The sequence below is a fragment of the Anser anser genome (assembly GCF_964211835.1).
Source record: "Anser anser genome assembly, chromosome: 5".
NCBI classification, from domain to species: Eukaryota; Metazoa; Chordata; class Aves; order Anseriformes; family Anatidae; genus Anser; species Anser anser.
Genome location: NC_139725.1, coordinates 61,836,244 through 61,854,753, shown reverse-complemented (window position 1 = coordinate 61,854,753; position 18,510 = coordinate 61,836,244). Strand labels below are relative to the sequence as shown.

The window sequence follows — 18,510 nt, the reverse complement described above, 5'->3', positions numbered from 1 at the left end:
CTCATCCACCAGTAACTTACTTCGACCTCAGTGGCTGATTTTTCTGTAAGCAATAGAAATGTGTAGAATGGTCCAACAAGTTGTCACATCTTAACAATGATTTAACCAAAATAGAATAACTGTTTCTTTTGTAAGTCAACTATGTGTTTGTAAAATAGTTCTATGTCATGTAATATTTCACTTTTTTTTTTTTATGAGACTTTCAAGCCAGAATAAACTTTGTATAAAAAGTATTAAAATAAATGACAATTTTCTTGGAAGGGTGGTTTGACCTGTAAGACTTCTTTCTCAAGCATGACATTGAACCCAATAATTTCACTCCTGATTAATCAACCATTGAAGTCTTTATCTAGTCTTTTCTTATTTTCACATGAGTCTGTTGTCAAGGAAGTTAATGTTTCTTACACGTTGAGTATCTTGGATTCAAACTATAGAGAATATGTACATGCCTATCTGCACCTTTCAGATACAAATGATTCATAGAATAAAAGCTAAACACAGGCAGAGTATGGCTTTTGTCCTCTCACTGTGTCACTGGATTCCACTCTCATACCTTTTTCCTGTTAATTGACCCAGTTCTTAAATGGGTATGGTGATTTTTTTTAAATTTTTTTCCCCCCGAAGAATTAAGCAAGTATTTAAATTTTTGTTCTTCAAAAAAAGTTTTGATGTTGTAATGGACATGCCTTTATTACAAGATATATTGTAATAGAATTATCCCTTTATTTTACCATACCAGATATATGACAATATGAAGCCACCAACCATCCTTACACAGTGGCTTGTAGACCAACTGAAATACATTGCACGTCAAACACATGTGCTATGTGAATATTTATATTTACCTGTCATCACGTGCAAGACGTAGTATCAGGGAATTAGAGGACAGGAGAAATCAGGCAGCATGACAAAAAAGGATAATATTTCTGGGGCTAGGTTGTTGGTTTTGGTTTTTGTGACTTAATAACAAGAGGAAGATAATACAAAAAAGTGGAAGAATATAAAAAGTTCAACAATAGTAGCTGAGCTAATACATAGTTTTTCAGACTGGTTATTTGTTCTGTCTTAGGTGTTACCAAATGTAGATATTGACAGTATTTCAAGTGGCAGTGGCAGTGTAGACCATGTGCCTTCAGGCTCCGAACCTGCGCTTCCTCGTGTTGATGCTGTAATCCAGGTATTGATTGGTCTAAATGTGTGCGTGAGTTGAATTTTGTTAAAACAGAAAAATCAGTCAATTATGTTAAATTTCTGCAACATTATCTCATATTTTGTTAGAGAAATATATTTTACATAACATATAAACATAAACGTAACATAAACATTTAATGTGAGGGATTTGTTTAAGGAAATGAAAAATTGTAGCAAGATGCTCTTCCAAGATTAAATCGCTATCGTGAAAACCTGTGCCTTGTTAAGAGCTGTAATTGCTTATTGGCCAATGTAATGTCTTAATGTCTTATCCTGGTTTCAGTGTTTTCGCATGAAGACTGAGGATGTTCTTCATTCCTCTGTCTGTTCCTTGGCCATATTTGAGTGGTTAGTGACATGCAGGCGTAGCCTGTCATTAGTATTCTAATGTGTGTGGATAGGTGACACAACATGGTTAGGCTGTGGAGCTGACTGGTTCCCTCCATTCTCTTTCCACATACCTTTTTCAAAAGTGTTTTTAATATAATCTAAGCAGTAACGAAGGCTTTTGTTCAACTAAAACGTTTACTGCTGTGTGTTGCAAGATAAGGTTGTAAACTAGGGCACATATTTGCAGGGTGGCACGTTTCCAGTGGACTTCTGTCTTGTCCATTGCACAGACTGGACAGTGTGAATTGAATAAGGCACGGAGGTGCACTGATTGTTTCTGTTTAGTTATTGTACCTTCTGTTTTCTCTGTGTCTCAGATGCCATTTTGACTTAAGGAGCTAGGTCCTCTGGAGTCCTATGGTCATGATATTCACAGCATAGCACAGAGACCAGTGGCGAAAATAACAATGATTATTTTAAAATTTAATTATTAATTAACACTGTAAAATTGTACACAAGCAAATTGCTTAAGACACTTTCAGATTTTTGCATGCTATGTTTTGCAGTAGTTTGTGTTACTGATGTTTTTTAATAAGTTAGAGGTATTGCCCTAGAGCTCTTGTTGGTGAGATACTCCATTAGATTCAATATCAGTAAGGTTTAGTTGTCAGCGTACAACAAGGAGCTATAATAAGCTCTGTTTATGCTATGCAAAGAAATTTCTCTTAACTTTTAAGATAGATAAAGCACTTTTCCTGGATTCAGGCTGTTGACAAGACTGACAATTTAACTGCATTCTCGGCATGAAGTTTTTCCTGCTCATGCATTTTTTTTCTTTTCCGCCAACATGAGATATCTAATAATTTCCATCTGTCTTTATAAATAGACTCCAGAAGATTTACATAGTGAGGAAGAAGACACAAAGTTTCCAGGAACAAATTTAATTGATGTTACCGATGTTATGCAGGTAATTATATTGCAAAGATGTCCTTTCCTTCTAAATGTTTTTCTATTTGCTTTATATTATTCTATCATAATGGAAAATGCAATGTAGAAAATTAGTGTGCTTTATGAGCAACTTTAAAAATACCCATTGTGAGCAATACTGAACTGTTCACAGTGCCATAAACAATATCACAAATTCCTGTATGTTAGTGAAGGACCTTCGAAGAATTACAGTAAAAAATTAAAATTGGCTTTTATTTATATGTGTTAGAATCCACTAGAAATAGAAGTAGTCCTCTAAAATCAGTGGTGATTATAGCACTTAGATTTCACAGTTTCAAGCTCTAAATGTAATGCATATATAAGAGGCTCTTACAGATTTTAAGTGAGATGATGGAAACTTTAAAATGTGAAAGTATTTTCTGAGGTTCCCATTTTAGAAAATTTTAGTATAGAACAATTTGTATGTGTTTTGGAGGTCCTAAAACACATTAGTATAATATCTCATTTTAGTCAGAAATTATTTTCATGTTTTTTTGTTTGTTTTTTTTAAAGCGATATAAGTATGTAACGTACTACTTACCTCATTGGGCCCATTAAGAGGTGACAAGATTTTGTTTTGCTCGATGTCTTGTCTTGTTAGGATGTCTGTGCATATTTAACAGCATTGATGTTTCTTGAATATGATGGCATGGATTTATTGGAGATATTCTTTTACAGTTTAGTCTTTTTAGGTAACAAGTACTCTGCTTGTCAGTCAGAGTGGGGGCTGACAAACACTGGAGTCTGGTGAACCAGGCTGTATTTCACTTCTCTGGATTAAGAGCACAAGCAGAAACTCAACGGTAGCTGAGAAAGGCTGCCTCCAAAGGCAGCAAGGTGCTCCTACCCAGCTGTTGTGTAGTATCTTGCCTCTGTGGAAGATGGCAGCTTTTGTCTCCTGCTGCGTTTAAGTCAAGTCATCAGGAGCTTGAAAATGTGGTCCTTTGCTAGTATCCTCCTGATATGTTTTTTCCTCAAACTTCTTTCTGGTGAATAGACTTGCTCTGTTCTAGTCAAAATCTACCCCAGTTGTTTTTGTTGTTTAAACCCGTTTTATGTGCTCCTGATCCCAGGATTAGAGCATACATTAAATGTTAACTCTGTAGCCTATAGTCGAATACAGTAGATTTTATTTTTAATATTTATCATTTAAACTTATCAGTTAGTTAAAACATTTTTAAAGATGTAGTTTTTCTTTCAAAAGTGGGGAAATGATTTATTTTTTTATTCCAAAATTATCTTTTGTTATTGGAAGGGAGGAATTAAATCTATTTGGACAAGTTTCTCTTATTGGCACAGCAAAAACTGTTTAAGAAATCGCAGTCACAGAATGGCTGAGGTTGGAAGGACCTCTGAAGATCACCTCATCCAACCCCCCTGCCGAGCACGATCACCTAGAGCACGTTGTGCAGGATGGCATCCAGACAGGTTTTGAATATCTCTAGAGAAGGAGACTCCACAACCTCTCTGGGCAACCTATTCCAGTGCTCTTTCAACCTCACAGTAAAGAAGTACCCCCTCATATTGAGCCGGGACCTCCTGTGCTTCACTTTGTGCCCGTTGCCTCTTGTCCTCTTGCTGGGCGCAAGTCCCACACAATTTTTTAATGTGAATAACAGTTATTTGTCCTTTATTTTTTCGTTTTTCTCTTGGATTGCTTTTATCTTTTATTTTTGGCAATGGGATATATTTTAATCACAATACCAAAAAATGTTCCAAGTGAAACATATGTTTGGCTTATGCCCATACAGACAAAGTTCTTAAAAATGTGCAAGGCAAACACAATGTGGAAGCATAAAATCAACCTCTGGAGTGGCAGGAGTACTTAAGACATCAAAATAACTCTTATAACAATAACTTTGATTCAGATGCATGAAAGAATGTGCACAAAATGCTATATGGGAAAATAACTTATTGTTGTGTCCCCCCCCCCCTTCTTTATGGAAATTTAATTATGTTAGAACTGAAGAGAGTATATGTTTGCATGAATTTTTATTTATTTTTACACTGATGGATGCCACAAAAAAGCTTTAGGACCTTGGCACAGGCACTTCCCTTTCCTAAGCGTTGCTTTACCTTTCCAACCAGAAGGTACACACATTCAAGAGCTGCTTAGGAGCTGAAATGACGGTTGTTAGGGGATGCCAAGCGGGGCAGCCTGAGAAAAGGAAGGCTGCTGCAGAGCCTGTTCCAGGTCCAGCCAGTAAAGAGACTGAGCATGTATTGCCGGTAGGCACACGCACAAACACAGGTGTGCAATACACAAGTGCACGTATACAAGCACACAGGGGTGGCTGCACAGATCAGCACTCAGACAGCACCACCGGGCTGATCCCCTTCCCTTCTCCAGCAGCTCAGGATGGACTGACTCTAACTCTTCTAACTTGTGCACACACGTGTATCCTGCCCAGACGTAGAGCTGTCCCATACCTGGTTCCCAAACCATTTGTCCTGCTTGATGGCTGCTTTGGGTTGATACTTGCTGGTGCTCGCTGCTGGCACCAGAAGCACTCAGGCCCCAGGACCTGTGGGCTGACTCCAGTTGCTGGTGCTTTGACCTCCTTACATTCACGCATAATGGAAAGCCCCTTTATGGTTCCTTCTGGTAAACAATACAATTTGTAGTGTCCCAAAATATTCTTCCCTACATCCTTTAGTAATTCTCCCTCTCCCTACTATCCCAGAACATCCCCATGGAGCCTTAAAGGATCTCTGGAGGGTCAATCCATGAACTGGGTTTCATGCCTGGATATTAGGGCTGATCCCTCACCTGCAATAGCCCTGGTAAGGGGTGCTTGGTTCTTGTAGGCAGATGCACTGTGTCCCAACTTGTAAAATGCAAGTTCTGCCACAGGCAGCGATGATGGATGTGTGTTGTTCCCCCATTGCAACTTCACCAGAATTGAAGACCCAGAATTACATTTTCCAGAACAGTTGAGTTGGGTCCTCTTATTTCATACTAAGACAATTCACCTATGGAATAAAGCAAAAAGGGTTGTTACAGCTTTGCTTTACACACTTCTTTATTTTTAATCCATGGTTGTACCTACGTGAGTTCTTCAGACTGTCTGCACAGAAGAGATTTCATAATGCCAACCTTTGCATGGACACTGTCTTGTTCCAGAGTGTGGTACTTGTTCAGTTAACGTGAGCCCCAAATGGACTTACACATTTATTGATTCTAGCCTCCTGATCATGAGCAGCCACAACTGGCAATAACTTTGACAAGTTTACAAGGCAAAAGCCTTGTAAAGGCATCAGCCAGACATCTTGCTCTTTCTGAACGTTCACTAGTTGCAAGGTGGGGACGTATTTCTCAGTATTTTTGCTTGAATACTGCCCCAAAATGTGTAACCTGCAGAGATTATAGAATCATGGAATGGCTCAGGTTGGAAGAGACCTTAAAGATCATCCAGTTCCAACCCCCCCTGCTGTGGACGGGGATGCCACCCACTAGATCAGGTTGCCCATGGCCTCATCCAACCTAGTCCTGAACACCTCTGGGGATGGATCAGAGTAAACATATTCACCTTAACCTCGGTTTTCAAGAAATGCTCTGTGGGACAGTGTGATTGTGATTTTTTACACATACAACTCTTCAGGTGGAAGTTCATAGATGGCACCTGCAATGCAATCTGACCTTGCTGGGAGACGTGCTTTAGAAATCTGTGACTAAGTTTTGGATAGCTTTCATAAGGGTCTACACATATACGTGCTTGGTAACAGAACAAAATTAATCCATACTACCTAATCATCTCAAACATTTTTTTTAATTATCTGAATGTAATTTGGAAAATATAATTTAAGCTTGATACTTTGTAAGAAAGTATAATGATTAATATTCCAATCGTATCTGAAAGACTTTCTAATTTATGCCATATTTTGATTGGGAATTGTGATAGATATTTTCAACAGTCTCCGGGGAGTTAAAATGCAGACTTGAGTGCAGATTATTCAGGATTGGTCTACAAGGTGATATATGTGCATGTTCAATCTCTATAATTAAATGTTGATTTCTTTCATTTTTTAAGAATTTCAGCAGAGATAATATATCACCCCCAAATAAATATAACCTTCTTTTGGATTTGTATGCCATTAAATATAACATATTTTGTGCTCATAATTTAGAAATGCAGGAGAACTGCGAAACTTTGTCAGAAGTTACTAATTATATGCAAGATTTATTGTATGTACTTGGTTTATTTAATCCAGATGTTTGCATCTTGCATACTTTCAGAAAAGATTATATTAAATAGGCAACATCAAAGAAAATTTATGGAGTAGTGCAGTCAGAAGAAAATGCATAATGAAACACTGGGCAAAGACATCTTTACGTTTGCTGTCAGCATGAGTTATGGTTATGAATACATACATGCTAACAGAACGAACTGCTTATCTGCTTGCAAGTCATCCAGTGCCATTCTGAGTTTAACTTTACTGTCTTCTTTCTGAATGAATGCATAGAATGACTGTGAGATCTTTGTTTGCGATTCCCCAGATATACGTATTCTGTTTTGCCTGCTTTGTAAGTTACAGCTTTTATTTGAAAAAAAGATTACTCTCTAAACTCATTAAAGATCCAAAAGTTCTCCAGTAGCTATTTGTTGTAATACTCGTCATGGAAATCTGTCTGACCTTTCAGTTTTAAAGTATGTTAAGGTAGGAGAGAAGCATTTTAATGCTGGATTGGGGAACGAGAGAGGAAACTGTTAGTCATTTTTTTCTCTTCTCTCCTTTCTTTTCATGTTAAGTAATTTATTTATTTTTTTATTGGTTAAAAGTAAATTTATTTTATATAACGGAAAAGAAACCCTTTTTTTCCTTTGTGTGTTGGAGATCGTTCTTAATAAATGTAGATTTACAGTGAGCTTTTTTATGCACCATAATATGCTTTTCACTCGTAATTTGGGGCTCAGCTCTTCATCTCCTTTCAGCATGCCCAATCTTTGTAGAGAATTATTTTAGTTTTTGAGATGTTTGCTTCTAATTTTATGAGAGATGGATACAGGTTCTCTTACATCAGGGGACACTTAGTACAATGCGATGGGTTGGTGACTGTTTTTGGGGACTTCATGCTGTCTGTGCACACAGGAGGAAAAAGGAGGGTGATATCTTTGGAAACACATTTTAATGAGCACAGGTTAAATTCAAAATGTCTCTTGTAAATTTGTTGCCCAGAAATGTCTCCTAACTTTTTAGCAATCTAAGTTAGCTTAATTATAAACGTATATGGAACTTACGTATAAATTATTAATGTCTGGCTTCAGTGATGGCAACTTTATTAGAGCTTTGAATGACTGCACGCTTGTTCTGCACACTTCTGGCAATGTATCTTTCAGCCAGGCCAGAAAGTTTAATTTTTAAAAACAAACCAAAACAACAACAAAACCCAGCAACAAAACCCACTAATCCAACAAGTGACTGTAAAAAGTTTCCTAAGCTTGCTTTATTTTTTAAGGAGGTGTATTTCTCAAATACGTATTTAAAAAAAAACAGTTATGTCACAAGTTAATTAATCCAGTATTAGTATTACCGTTGGCTCCCTGCCCTGTGTGAGAAATAAAAGCCCAATCCTGTTATTTTACCCAGCAGTTCTTATACCCTTATGCCTCTGCAGATTTATGATTTGCTAGGTTTAGAATCGTGTCAATTAACTGCAATATAATAAGAAGGGAGAATGTAGTTTGTGTTCTGCGATATGCACATAACTGTTTCTTGAGGAAAAAAATCTGATGGTTACCTCAGTGACACTGTCTTCCAAAAATACATTATAATTTAATTTACTAACTATTTTTTAGGATCAGGAAGAGGAGAGGGATGAAATTCCAGAATTCACTGAGCCTCTTCTAGAGCTTAATGGACATTTTAAAGTTGCCTCGCCAACATACAGCGGTCCTGTGTTTCCTCCAGTGGCATCTGCTCCTCAACAGTCTTCTGATGTTTTGGATAAACTGATTGAAAGGAGAGAAACTATAGAAAACAGGTTGATAAATTGGTGAGTTGCAGTATAACAAAACATCAGAATATATGGGAAAGAAGGAAGAAATCTAAGAATACTTTCCCTTTATTCCTCACCCTCTCTTCCCTTCTCTTTCCTTTGAACTTCCTTATATTTTGTGACAAGAATACTCGTTTGTATACTTCGAAGTGTCTTGATGGTTACTGATAGTTATACACATTTTATTTTTGTAGGGTGGAACAAGAAATAATGGCAAAAATTATCAGTGAGATGTACCCAGTTCAGAAAGAAACAGTGCCCAGTGTTAGCACATCAGAGGGGGAAGACAGCGAGAGTGTAACCTCTGACATTGGTAAGTAGGAGTTAATGTTCTCAGAGGATGGATTTTCTCAAGCATAGGCTAATTTTAACAAGTTCTCTAGATAGCTGTGCCCAAGAGCAGATTATGCTGTACCAGTGAAACTCTTAATATACAAAAGAGCATACTTTAATTTGAGACTGAACAAGTGTTATTAGACCACTGAAATTAAAAAAAAAAAACACAACACACAAAATGCACAAATCATTGTGCAAAAATTGGCCATCTAAATTCGATTTTGCATGTGCATAGCATTTTGCTGAGCTTGTAATGTTTGTTTGCTTTTCTTTTTTTTAATAGATACGTCAAAAATTATTTCCCTTATAAAAATGTGATAATGAGAGATAAATGCATTTTTCCTATGATGTCACTGCTATTTACTGGCTTCTTTTGTGACCCTGAATTGCTTTTCTTTTGTGACCCTGAATTGCTTCTCTAGTGTTTCTTTCATCTACAAAGTACAAAAATCACTTTCTTCAAAGGAATGTTTAAAAGTTCATAGGGGATAAAATGCATGGCTGCAGTATAGTACACATTTTTAAAACTGTGTGTGCTTTGTGTTCCTTCATTTTCAGTTCAAGTTGCAGGTGGTGGAGGCTTTCAACTCTTTGTCAATGCTGGTGTACCAGTGGACTCAGAAATGATTAGCCATTTTGTAAACGAAGCTCTCAGCGAGACAATTGAGACCATGCTGGGTGACAGGCAGGCTCAGAAAGCAGTTGCTGCTACAAATATTGTTCCAAGTACAGCAATTACGACGGTAAGAGTGTTTTACTTAAATGTTCTTACTGAAGTTCATAGAATCATAAGGGTTGGAAAAGAACTCCCAAGATCATCTGGTCCAACCATCACCCTACTACCAATGTCACCCACTAAATCATCTCCTAAGGGATAGTTTCTTGGTAGGATGGTGAAAAAGACTGAAGCTGAACGTGTGTGATTTGCATTTTCTGATTATTCCGTATTATACCCCAACAATCAACAAGACAAAACCTTTCTCACTTTGTTGAATATAACATAGGTATGGTACTTTCTTACAAAGTTGCAAAAGTAAAAAATAAAATGATCCAATTGATATTTTTGGTCTTACAGGCTGGCAGCCTACAGTGAATATATGTAAAAACAAGTATTAATTCTTTCTAATTTTTAAGTTCAGTAGTTTTTAGTAAGCACTTAAATGATTAGTAGAGCTTCCTGTAATAAAGAATAATTTTTTGTGTTCCCTTTGATAACCAAATGACAGCTGTCTCTTATTTTGATAACAGCATGGCTGTGCTACAATCCCGTGTTGTATAAGGTCTGCATTCAAAGGGCTCTTCCTCACTCCATTATGGATTAAAGAGGGCTGTTCTTTGGATCTTGTTCTTCTGATACTCAGAAACTTCTCTCCTCATTACCATTCTGAATTAATTAATGGCCCTTTCAAATATTCCTATTTCAGCACCAGCTTAAATTGAAATGTCCTTAACTGAAATGGTTGTTTTCTCTTTACTATATATATTCATTTACTTACTTCTAGTGATTAGTTTTGTCCTTTTTGGCCTTTGTTTGATTAGGCTAAATGAAACAATCGTCCATACAGGTTTTGTTTTTCAACTCGCGCTGATGGGCAGTGCTTCTGTGTTTTCCAATTTAGTTTGGTCTTGACCATGGGTAGCACTTATATGTTAATACACATTTTTAACAATAATAAAGTATTCAAGATGGGGTTTCCTTAGTGCCTTGTGCCATAGTAGCAATGGTCTCCTGCCTTAATTGCAATCTCAGGTAGCCTTCTTTTTTATTTTTGTTATTTTTTAAGTTTTTTCCAACAGTCTGGTGGAAACTGTTAGTTAGAAACAGTCTGTCTAACAGTTATCCTTTGGCTAACTTGTACATTCGTAATTTTTCTCTTCCCCTTTTTCTATTTATGCTTAGTTTATAGCAGAAGTTCTTGAATATGTAGTTGTGTGTTCTTGATCTACCCATTTTTTTCTGTGAAGTTTATCTAGAACTTAAGTCTAGCTACCAGGTTCTTCAGTGTTCATGATTTCATGTGTTTGTGTGTGAACTGCTAAATGTGTTAGCATGTTTCATTTCCCATAAGAGTTGTTAATCATCAGTTTGAGGATTTATTCTTCAGAAAATAGCTTGGAAGCCTTCCTTAGCCTGATTATCTTGTTTTCTTTATGAAATATCAGAAAACAGAACTGGAGAGATCCATCACGTTCCTCTGTAGCAGGCTGAATGAGAACCAACATCATACTTGCTTGTCAGATTCATCTCTATCACTGATTTTTTATTTTTATTTTTTAAGAACTGTTTAAGAACAAGTTTCTGTGCTTTTTTCAGTGCTTCACTGTCTTGGCAGTTGCATTGTTTGTAATCTTACCTTTAACTGATTTCTCTTGTGGTAAATATATTGATTCAATTTTGTCCATGTAAGGATGTATTTTCTTACTTAACATTGTATCAAATGCTTTCTTAAAATTCTTGTAAGATAATAATTCGTGTAAGATAATTTACTGTTTGTTTGTTGTTTTTTTTTTTTTTTTTTTTTTGTAAACTTCTTTTGTCCAGGCAAATAATTTAGCCTGGTGCAACTTTATGTTTAGATGGAGGAGTTAGATCTGTGAAGCACGTGTCCTAAAGCAATGACTGTTCCTGTTTAGAGATAACTTCTTTCTCTCTCCCTATCTCCTTTTCCCTCCCCAATGCTGTACTAACTCTGGGGATACTTGGAAGATAGGAGTTTTGCATTGAGATAACAACTTCATTACATTTTTCAATTTTTTTTTTTCCACAGGAGTCTCTTGTGCCTACTCCATTGCCAACACCCCAGGCCACACCACCACAAACCCCACCTTCAGAAAAAGAATTGCCTCCAGTCAAAACTCCAGAGTCTTCTCCATCTATTACAGAAATTGGTGGAGATGTTCATGAACAAGAAAAAATGAAAGAAGCAGGTAGTGAAAATAATAATTGAACTTTAGAAGGAGCAAATATGCTTTAATCTACTGCCTTTAATTTTCTTCTTCAAAGACATGTTATCTCTCAGGATAAACATTCTTGAGGCTATGATTCAAGTGGGGACTCATGTAATACAAAAATTATGAGCTAATTTGTATAAAAAGCAAACATCTATCTGGTAACAGTTCTATTTTCAAACTTCATGCACATTGTGATTTCCACTCCCCTAGTCCCCCCACCTTTCATATTAGAAAAATAGCTGTCTTTTACTCCTTCCTGTGTTCCTAATGTTATTTGAGCCAAATTTACACTCTCCAAGTAAAGCAGCATAGTTTTTAAAATGCAAAGCAGTCTCCCTTATTAAAGGAAGTAAACAATTGAGATTTTATTATAGCTCTTTCAACTGCCACCACTGTACTTAAAAGAAACTACCCTTAATCTAGTCTATCAAAAAGATACCACAAACATTACAAGTGCTACTTCCTGCTTTCCTTTCTGATCTGAAATTTGGCTTCACACATGCAGGAACTGATATTCCAGCTGCTGCTAGTCTTGTTGGCACACCTGTGATCACTCCTATCAATACGCCTCCTAGAATAGCCACTCCAAGTTCTCCTGCCTCAGAGTGGGTCTCTGAAGCTGCAAAAATGGGGAAACCAAAGCCTCCAAACCCATGGGATGATGCAGAACTTCCTCTGGAAGAAGAGAAACCCAGTCCTGTAGCTGAAGAACCAATCCATCCCAGGGCTGTGTGAGTTTAACAGGCTACGTGGTTTTCTTGTTTATTAAGAAATAAATATATCCTCAAAAAGCCAGTAGACAGTACTACTCAAAGTATATTTAAGGAAGTATTGAGATAAACCAGCATTCTTTTTCTGAAATACTTAACTTATATTTTGGGAAAAATGTAAAATGGGGACTTTTCTCAGAATGTAGGTGTCCTTATTCGCTGTCACACTGAATATGAAACTGATAGTGTAACATGTCAGGAATAAATGTAGTGACAATTAAAAACTGTATTATTAGCATTTTGTCTTTTCTATTGCCTCAATGGGAACGCACGTGGTAATTTTTATTTATAGCTAGAAATTCATTGATGTTATTTAAGCATGTTGATTCTTAGACTAGGCTGTAAAGTGCTGCACTCTTCCATTTGAAAATAATACTTACAAATTAATTTATTTTCAATATTAATTTAAGTTTTTACTCTGTAATGTTCTGTGCTTTTTGGTGTGTTCATGGTGTATATTCTTACATTTTAGTGAGATGTCAGTGGCTAATGATGAGGAACCAGAAGCCTTGATTATTCCATCTTGGCAGTCATCACCGAGGCCCGTCGAATCGCTTCCTTGTGAACCACAGGTTCCATCAGCCACATCTACAGTTAGTTCTGAGCAGTCCACGCAGGAAAGTAGTCTTACCCTCACAGAAACAGAAACTGCAGACAGACCCATCTCAGAAGGGGAGGTCGTGTTCAGCTATGGCCAGATGCTGGCTGCAAGAGGTAACTAATGAAACAAATTTGTGGAATTATTTTTTTTTTTGAATTTGGAATTTTTTTTCTTTATACAGTTCTCATCCAGTCTACCGGAATTATGTTTCATACATTATCAGATAAAACTACAAACCTGACCTTTAATTTTCACTTCATGTTTTTGGATGAATTTAAAAGATGACATTGCTCTTTTTCAACAAAAAACCAAAATGAACCTGCTTACTAATGAAAAAAAGATTAAATCTGCTGCTGAGTCATAAAATCAACATCGAAAATAATTTGGACTGTCTTGCACAAGTCCCACATGGTACTAAATTTTTATTGAAAGCAAAGTGTAAGAGTGATTTTCTGGAAGCTGGAAGTCTGTTTTTACACTACACATCCGGTAGCAGCAATTTCCAAATTTACTACAGCACTGTGTTGCAATAATTTGAAGAAAGTGACATAAGCTTCCTTTCATACAAGTAATATGTTTTTTAATATTTCTAATTTAAAATATTTTCCAACCTTAACAGAAGGAGGACTGCCTCTTCCAAACATCACTGAGAGCTTAATGAGTACTTTACAAGATGCCAATGAAATGGTAAGGGAATGGATTTAATGTGGTAGTCTGCCTTGAGCAGCTTTGTAAATTGGAAGACCTTTAAGCATTTTCATTTATAAACTTACGCCTTAAATTTACACTTTTAAACTGTACACTTACAAATATCATTAGAATTTCATAGCTCCTAAAAGCCCATTGTACAAACTAATTTATTTTAAAAAAAAAAAAAAGGAAAAAAAAGTTGAATGGTTTATATTCTGTAGGTGAGAGAGAGCTAATATGCATTTTCATTTCCAGTGCTTTTAACTTCAAGACAACTTAAAACAGAGTAGAACATGGGTATGCTCTACTGTTTCAGTTTTGAGCCATCTTTTAATTGCTCGTGTCCTTAATTTATTAAAGTAGGTTAGCTGAGACTGGAGTTAGTTAAAGCTGCTTAAAACATCGGTAGAGTTTTTTTAATCTGATGTCTGGTGGTGTAATGCTTTTGTCTTGGAAGGTTCTGAAGTCAAAGTATTCTCCACTTTCTTAACTGTTCTCTGGACTTGAAGACTTAAAAGACCGTGTCCTTCACAAAGTATTGCAATCTTAGGTATAAAGCTTTTTAAAGACTTTGCATGTCTCTTGAGTAAAAGAAGAAAGCAGCGTGTCACTTTGCTTACTTTTCGATGCCTGGATTATCATGACACAGGTTCTGAATGTGGAAACTGTAACAACTTCCTTTGTAAAAGAAAAAAGCTTAATTGTGAGCTTAAGTAAGAATGATGCAGATTCCTACGGGGAAAAAAAAGTTCAGGATCAAGGATTATATGGATTATGTTTCTTTGTTTCAGGATTATGATCCTCCCAGCGAAGGGCAGGTGGTGAGAAGACACCATAAAGGCTATCACAGGGATCCTGTCCTGACCCTTTTAGCCAAATTAAATCAAGCACCTATTGCTGCACAAGGAGGAATGCACTATTTGGAGGTAGTTTAATGTCTTTTTTTCTAGCAACACAGAAGTGAAACACAAGCATGTGAGGTGTGAAGGAAACTATTTTACTCAAAAGTAGACAAAATCTTAAGTTTATGAAGTTTCAAGCTTAACCTTACTGTTAAGTTTGTACACCTCAATCCCTACTGGAAGTGACCCCATTGCCATTGTCTCTTCTCATGTAAAACTTCTAAAACCACTGAAGGTTACACATCTGTACAAGTAAGTTAGCCGTACATAGTGTCACACATACCTTGTTTTCTAGGTGTGTATGTGACTATTTCAGTGTATCAGATTTGTCCTTTGGAACACCGGGGAAGTGTTTCATCACTTCAGCAATGTAGCTGGTATGTTTGGCATTACGGGTTCACTGCGCTTACCTGCCTAACACGCTAGTATGGCTGTTATGAAGAGTAACCATCAGCAAATGTTTTCATGCACTTTTGCATATGCCGTTGATACTGATCTTGGAACAAAACCTCAAAATATTCATATTTGGTTGGCAGAAAAATCAGGCTAACAGAAAAAATACAACTGCATCACAAAGGGCGAACGTCATTTATTGTAACACATCTAGGTATCTTCTATGTGGAAAATAATAGTTTGGATTGAGTGTTTATTCTAAGTGACAGCTGGAGGAAAGTTTAAAGGAAGTGAACTTTGAATACAGCAACACAGTTCATGAGCACCTTTGTTTAGGACAGATCTTGCTTTTTGTGATTTTTACTGATGCATATGCAGTTTCTTCCTTCTGTCTTGGTCAGTTTAGTCTAAATAATTACTGACTTCACTCGCCTCCTTAACTGTTCATTTGTCTGTCTTTATTTTGCTTAATGAGCTCTGGTGGATGAACTTAGAGAATAGCTTTCTGCAGCGTCAACTCTGAGCCTAACTGTAATTGTAATGACATTTTCTCATCAGCACTGCCAATTAAAAATGCATCTCTGATTTGGTTTTTGGCTTTCCCATAGCTACAGACTGCTCGGTCTGTCCATACAAGACACTAATAAATTCCTCCACAGATTCTGGCAAGGTGTGTGCAAGCATACCTTCCTGTATACAAGGGAATCTCTTGTAGATGTTGCTAGTATTGCGTTAGAATGATTCCATGCATGTATGTGTATTTAGCCATCTTTTTTTCCTGCATAGAAGCAGGTTAGCTTATTTTTCGCTGCAGCTTTGAAAGTCAGAATCCAGAGAACCATCTGCATTTATGCGCAATTCAAACATATTTTAAAGTTTTTATCTGACATGCTATACAAAGACATTCAATAGCTTTTAGGTGCTTCCAATGTTACAGGCAGTCAACAGTGGACATATCTGTAATATTAAAGACTTCTGTGCCAAAATATAACTTAGGTTCTTATCACATTGTGACATAGCTAACAAAATAAGTGGTGTTCTTCAGCTCCCATTCTTTTCAGTCCAGTGTTAATAAAAGTATATCTTGCTTTCAAACCCAATTAGATGATAGCTTTTCAGTTTTAGCTACCTTTATTCAATGCTAGTTGTATCGACTTAAGTTTGCCTTGTTTTGGAAGAAATTCTTTTTTTTTTTTTTTTTTTTGTCTACCTGATGTTCTGATGCTGCTGTTCTATGCAGGATTCTGATGACAGTGTTGGGGAGCTCAGTGAAGGCCAAAGACCTAGGCTGACCAGAGCAGCAGAGAGAATCCTAATGGGGCACGCAGTTAATATGGACCATGCAGCTGCTCAGACTTCTGAGAGCAGACCATACCAGGATTTCCGTTCTCTGTCACCAGGGCAGCTTGCCCAAACTGCAGGTATGATTTGACTGTTATTTCAGAAGAGAAGGCTCCGGGGAGATCTTGTAGTGGCCTTCCAGTACCAAAGGCGGCCTACAAGAAAGTCGGAGAGGGATTCTTTATTAGAGGGTGTAATGACGGGACAAGGGACAATGGCTTTAAACTGAAAGAGAGTAACTTTAGATTAGATATAAGGAAGAAATTCTTTAGTCAGACAGTGGTGAGGCACTGGAACAGGTTACCCAGAGAAGTTGTAGATGCCCCATCTCTGGAAGTGTTTAAGGCCAGGCTGGGGCTTTGAGCAACTTGGTCTAGTGGAAGGTGTCTCTGCCCATGGCAGAGGGGTTGGAACGAGGTGATCCTTAAAGGTTCCTTCCAACCCAAATCATTCCATGATTCTATGATTTCTTCTCTGTGCAGAAATTTTAGAGATTGTGTTCAAAATCCAATATTAGAAATGTAAAGGCAATTGATGCAGTGAAAGAATTAGCATTCTGTTTCTGAGAACTGGATTGGGTTGACTTAATTCAAGATGTGTCTTCACTCTTCTCCATCTATAATATCCTACAATTTGAAGAAAATCATGCCAAGTACCCACTTGTCTATACAAAAGTAGACCTGTAGAATACATATTTTGTTCTTTCAAGTCAAATTCAATTCTAAAAAAAACTTAATGATTGTTTATTTTTTCTTCCAAATGTTCTGTATCCATTCACTGGTTTGTGAGATTTCATGTCCTTCAGTCTAATGCAAGTCAGAACTATGTGCTATGTCCCAGTAGCCACAACAATTAGGGTGCAGGTCCAACATTTCATTTGAGAATTGTTTTTAGGGATGAAATGAAGTAATTGTTGTACCAATATAATGTTTACATATTTCAGGGTGTCTATCTCTGCACATACAGCCTTGTAGTGGGTACCTAGTTTCTTTGTCAGAATGAGTCACTTACTTGCAGATACATCTTGTAAGAATTCTGGGGATTGTATGTGTATGGCTATTTTCACTTTTGTGACTTCTTTTTTTTTTGTATCGTGGAAACAATGTCCCTTTGTAGGATGTTTAAGGTGTTGCTTACGTAGGTGTGTAACAGCATCTTGATGAGCAGTCTTTCCTTTTTAAATCCTTGTTTTCAGTGCTTGAAGTTATGGGTATAAAAACCAACATGCAAATGAGAAGTGGCACATGTATTTAAAGTGAACAATAATTACAGTTAATTAAGCAATAATTGTAGTTAATTAGACTTAGAATTCATTCTTTGGCTCTGTATGATAGCAGAAGGGTAAAGTTAGTTCATGATCTGTCAGTATATTTTTCATAAAGATGCTTTACACACTTGCAGGCTGTGAAAGCGTGATAAATGCAAGATTATACAGCAAATTACCCCTTAAAAAAAGAGTATATACAGGTTTCTTTTCATCCACACAGCAGAGTGAGCAGAGTGAAACATTTTCATGAAGAAGCCTTTCCAATCTCTTTCCAGTATGTGTGGTAAAGTGCATTAAGCCCATAATGGTATCATGAACTATACATCTCTGAAGCTACAATAAATGCTTGCCATGTTAGAAATCTACAGGTGATAAGGCTGATTTTTTTCTCTGATCTCCACAGAGATGCATTTCCTTTTTCTTTTCACCCCACAAGGACAAATAGATGGATATCCGAAGCACCATGTAAGGAGGGAATCATTCTCTTTAACAGTGCATGTCCATTGTTGAAAAGGCTCCACATCTTGTCACATGAGCAGTCTGGGAGATTATTGCTCCAGCTCATCAAGGTTTTTTTTTCCTTAATTATTTTTCTCTCTCAGCAGAAACTCTTGGAGATGCTGATACGAGCCATGGTCCAATGCTTATAGCTGAACTGGAATCGCAACCCGTTTCAAAACGTGTTCTGCAAGCAGCCCAACCAGACTGCAGCGTGACATCTCTCTCAAAGGGTTCCTCCCAGGTAAACTCAA

At 36.9% G+C, this 18,510-nt stretch overlaps 1 protein-coding gene across 11 annotated transcripts in view; it reads left to right on the top strand.

Moving 5' to 3' along the window:
- Positions 1-18,510, top strand: part of KIAA0586 — a 70,604-nt gene that overhangs the window by 21,068 nt on the left and 31,026 nt on the right. For 10 of the 11 annotated variants that reach the window (XR_014584757.1, XR_014584758.1, XR_014584759.1 and 7 more), the window contains exons 18-29: positions 1,070-1,177; positions 2,408-2,488; positions 8,307-8,503; positions 8,701-8,819; positions 9,401-9,585; positions 11,611-11,770; positions 12,300-12,525; positions 13,037-13,278; positions 13,785-13,852; positions 14,647-14,781; positions 16,391-16,571; positions 18,361-18,500. Coding sequence is in view for 4 of the 11 variants with exons in the window: in XM_083837166.1 (XP_083693292.1) it covers positions 1,070-1,177; positions 2,408-2,488; positions 8,307-8,503; positions 8,701-8,819; positions 9,401-9,585; positions 11,611-11,770; positions 12,300-12,525; positions 13,037-13,278; positions 13,785-13,852; positions 14,647-14,781; positions 16,391-16,571; positions 18,361-18,500 (1,842 nt within the window). In the remaining 7 variants the exon portion in view is untranslated. The remainder of the gene's footprint in view (positions 1-1,069; positions 1,178-2,407; positions 2,489-8,306; positions 8,504-8,700; positions 8,820-9,400; positions 9,586-11,610; positions 11,771-12,299; positions 12,526-13,036; positions 13,279-13,784; positions 13,853-14,646; positions 14,782-16,390; positions 16,572-18,360; positions 18,501-18,510) is intronic. The other variant, XM_083837167.1, reaches the window with a different exon arrangement.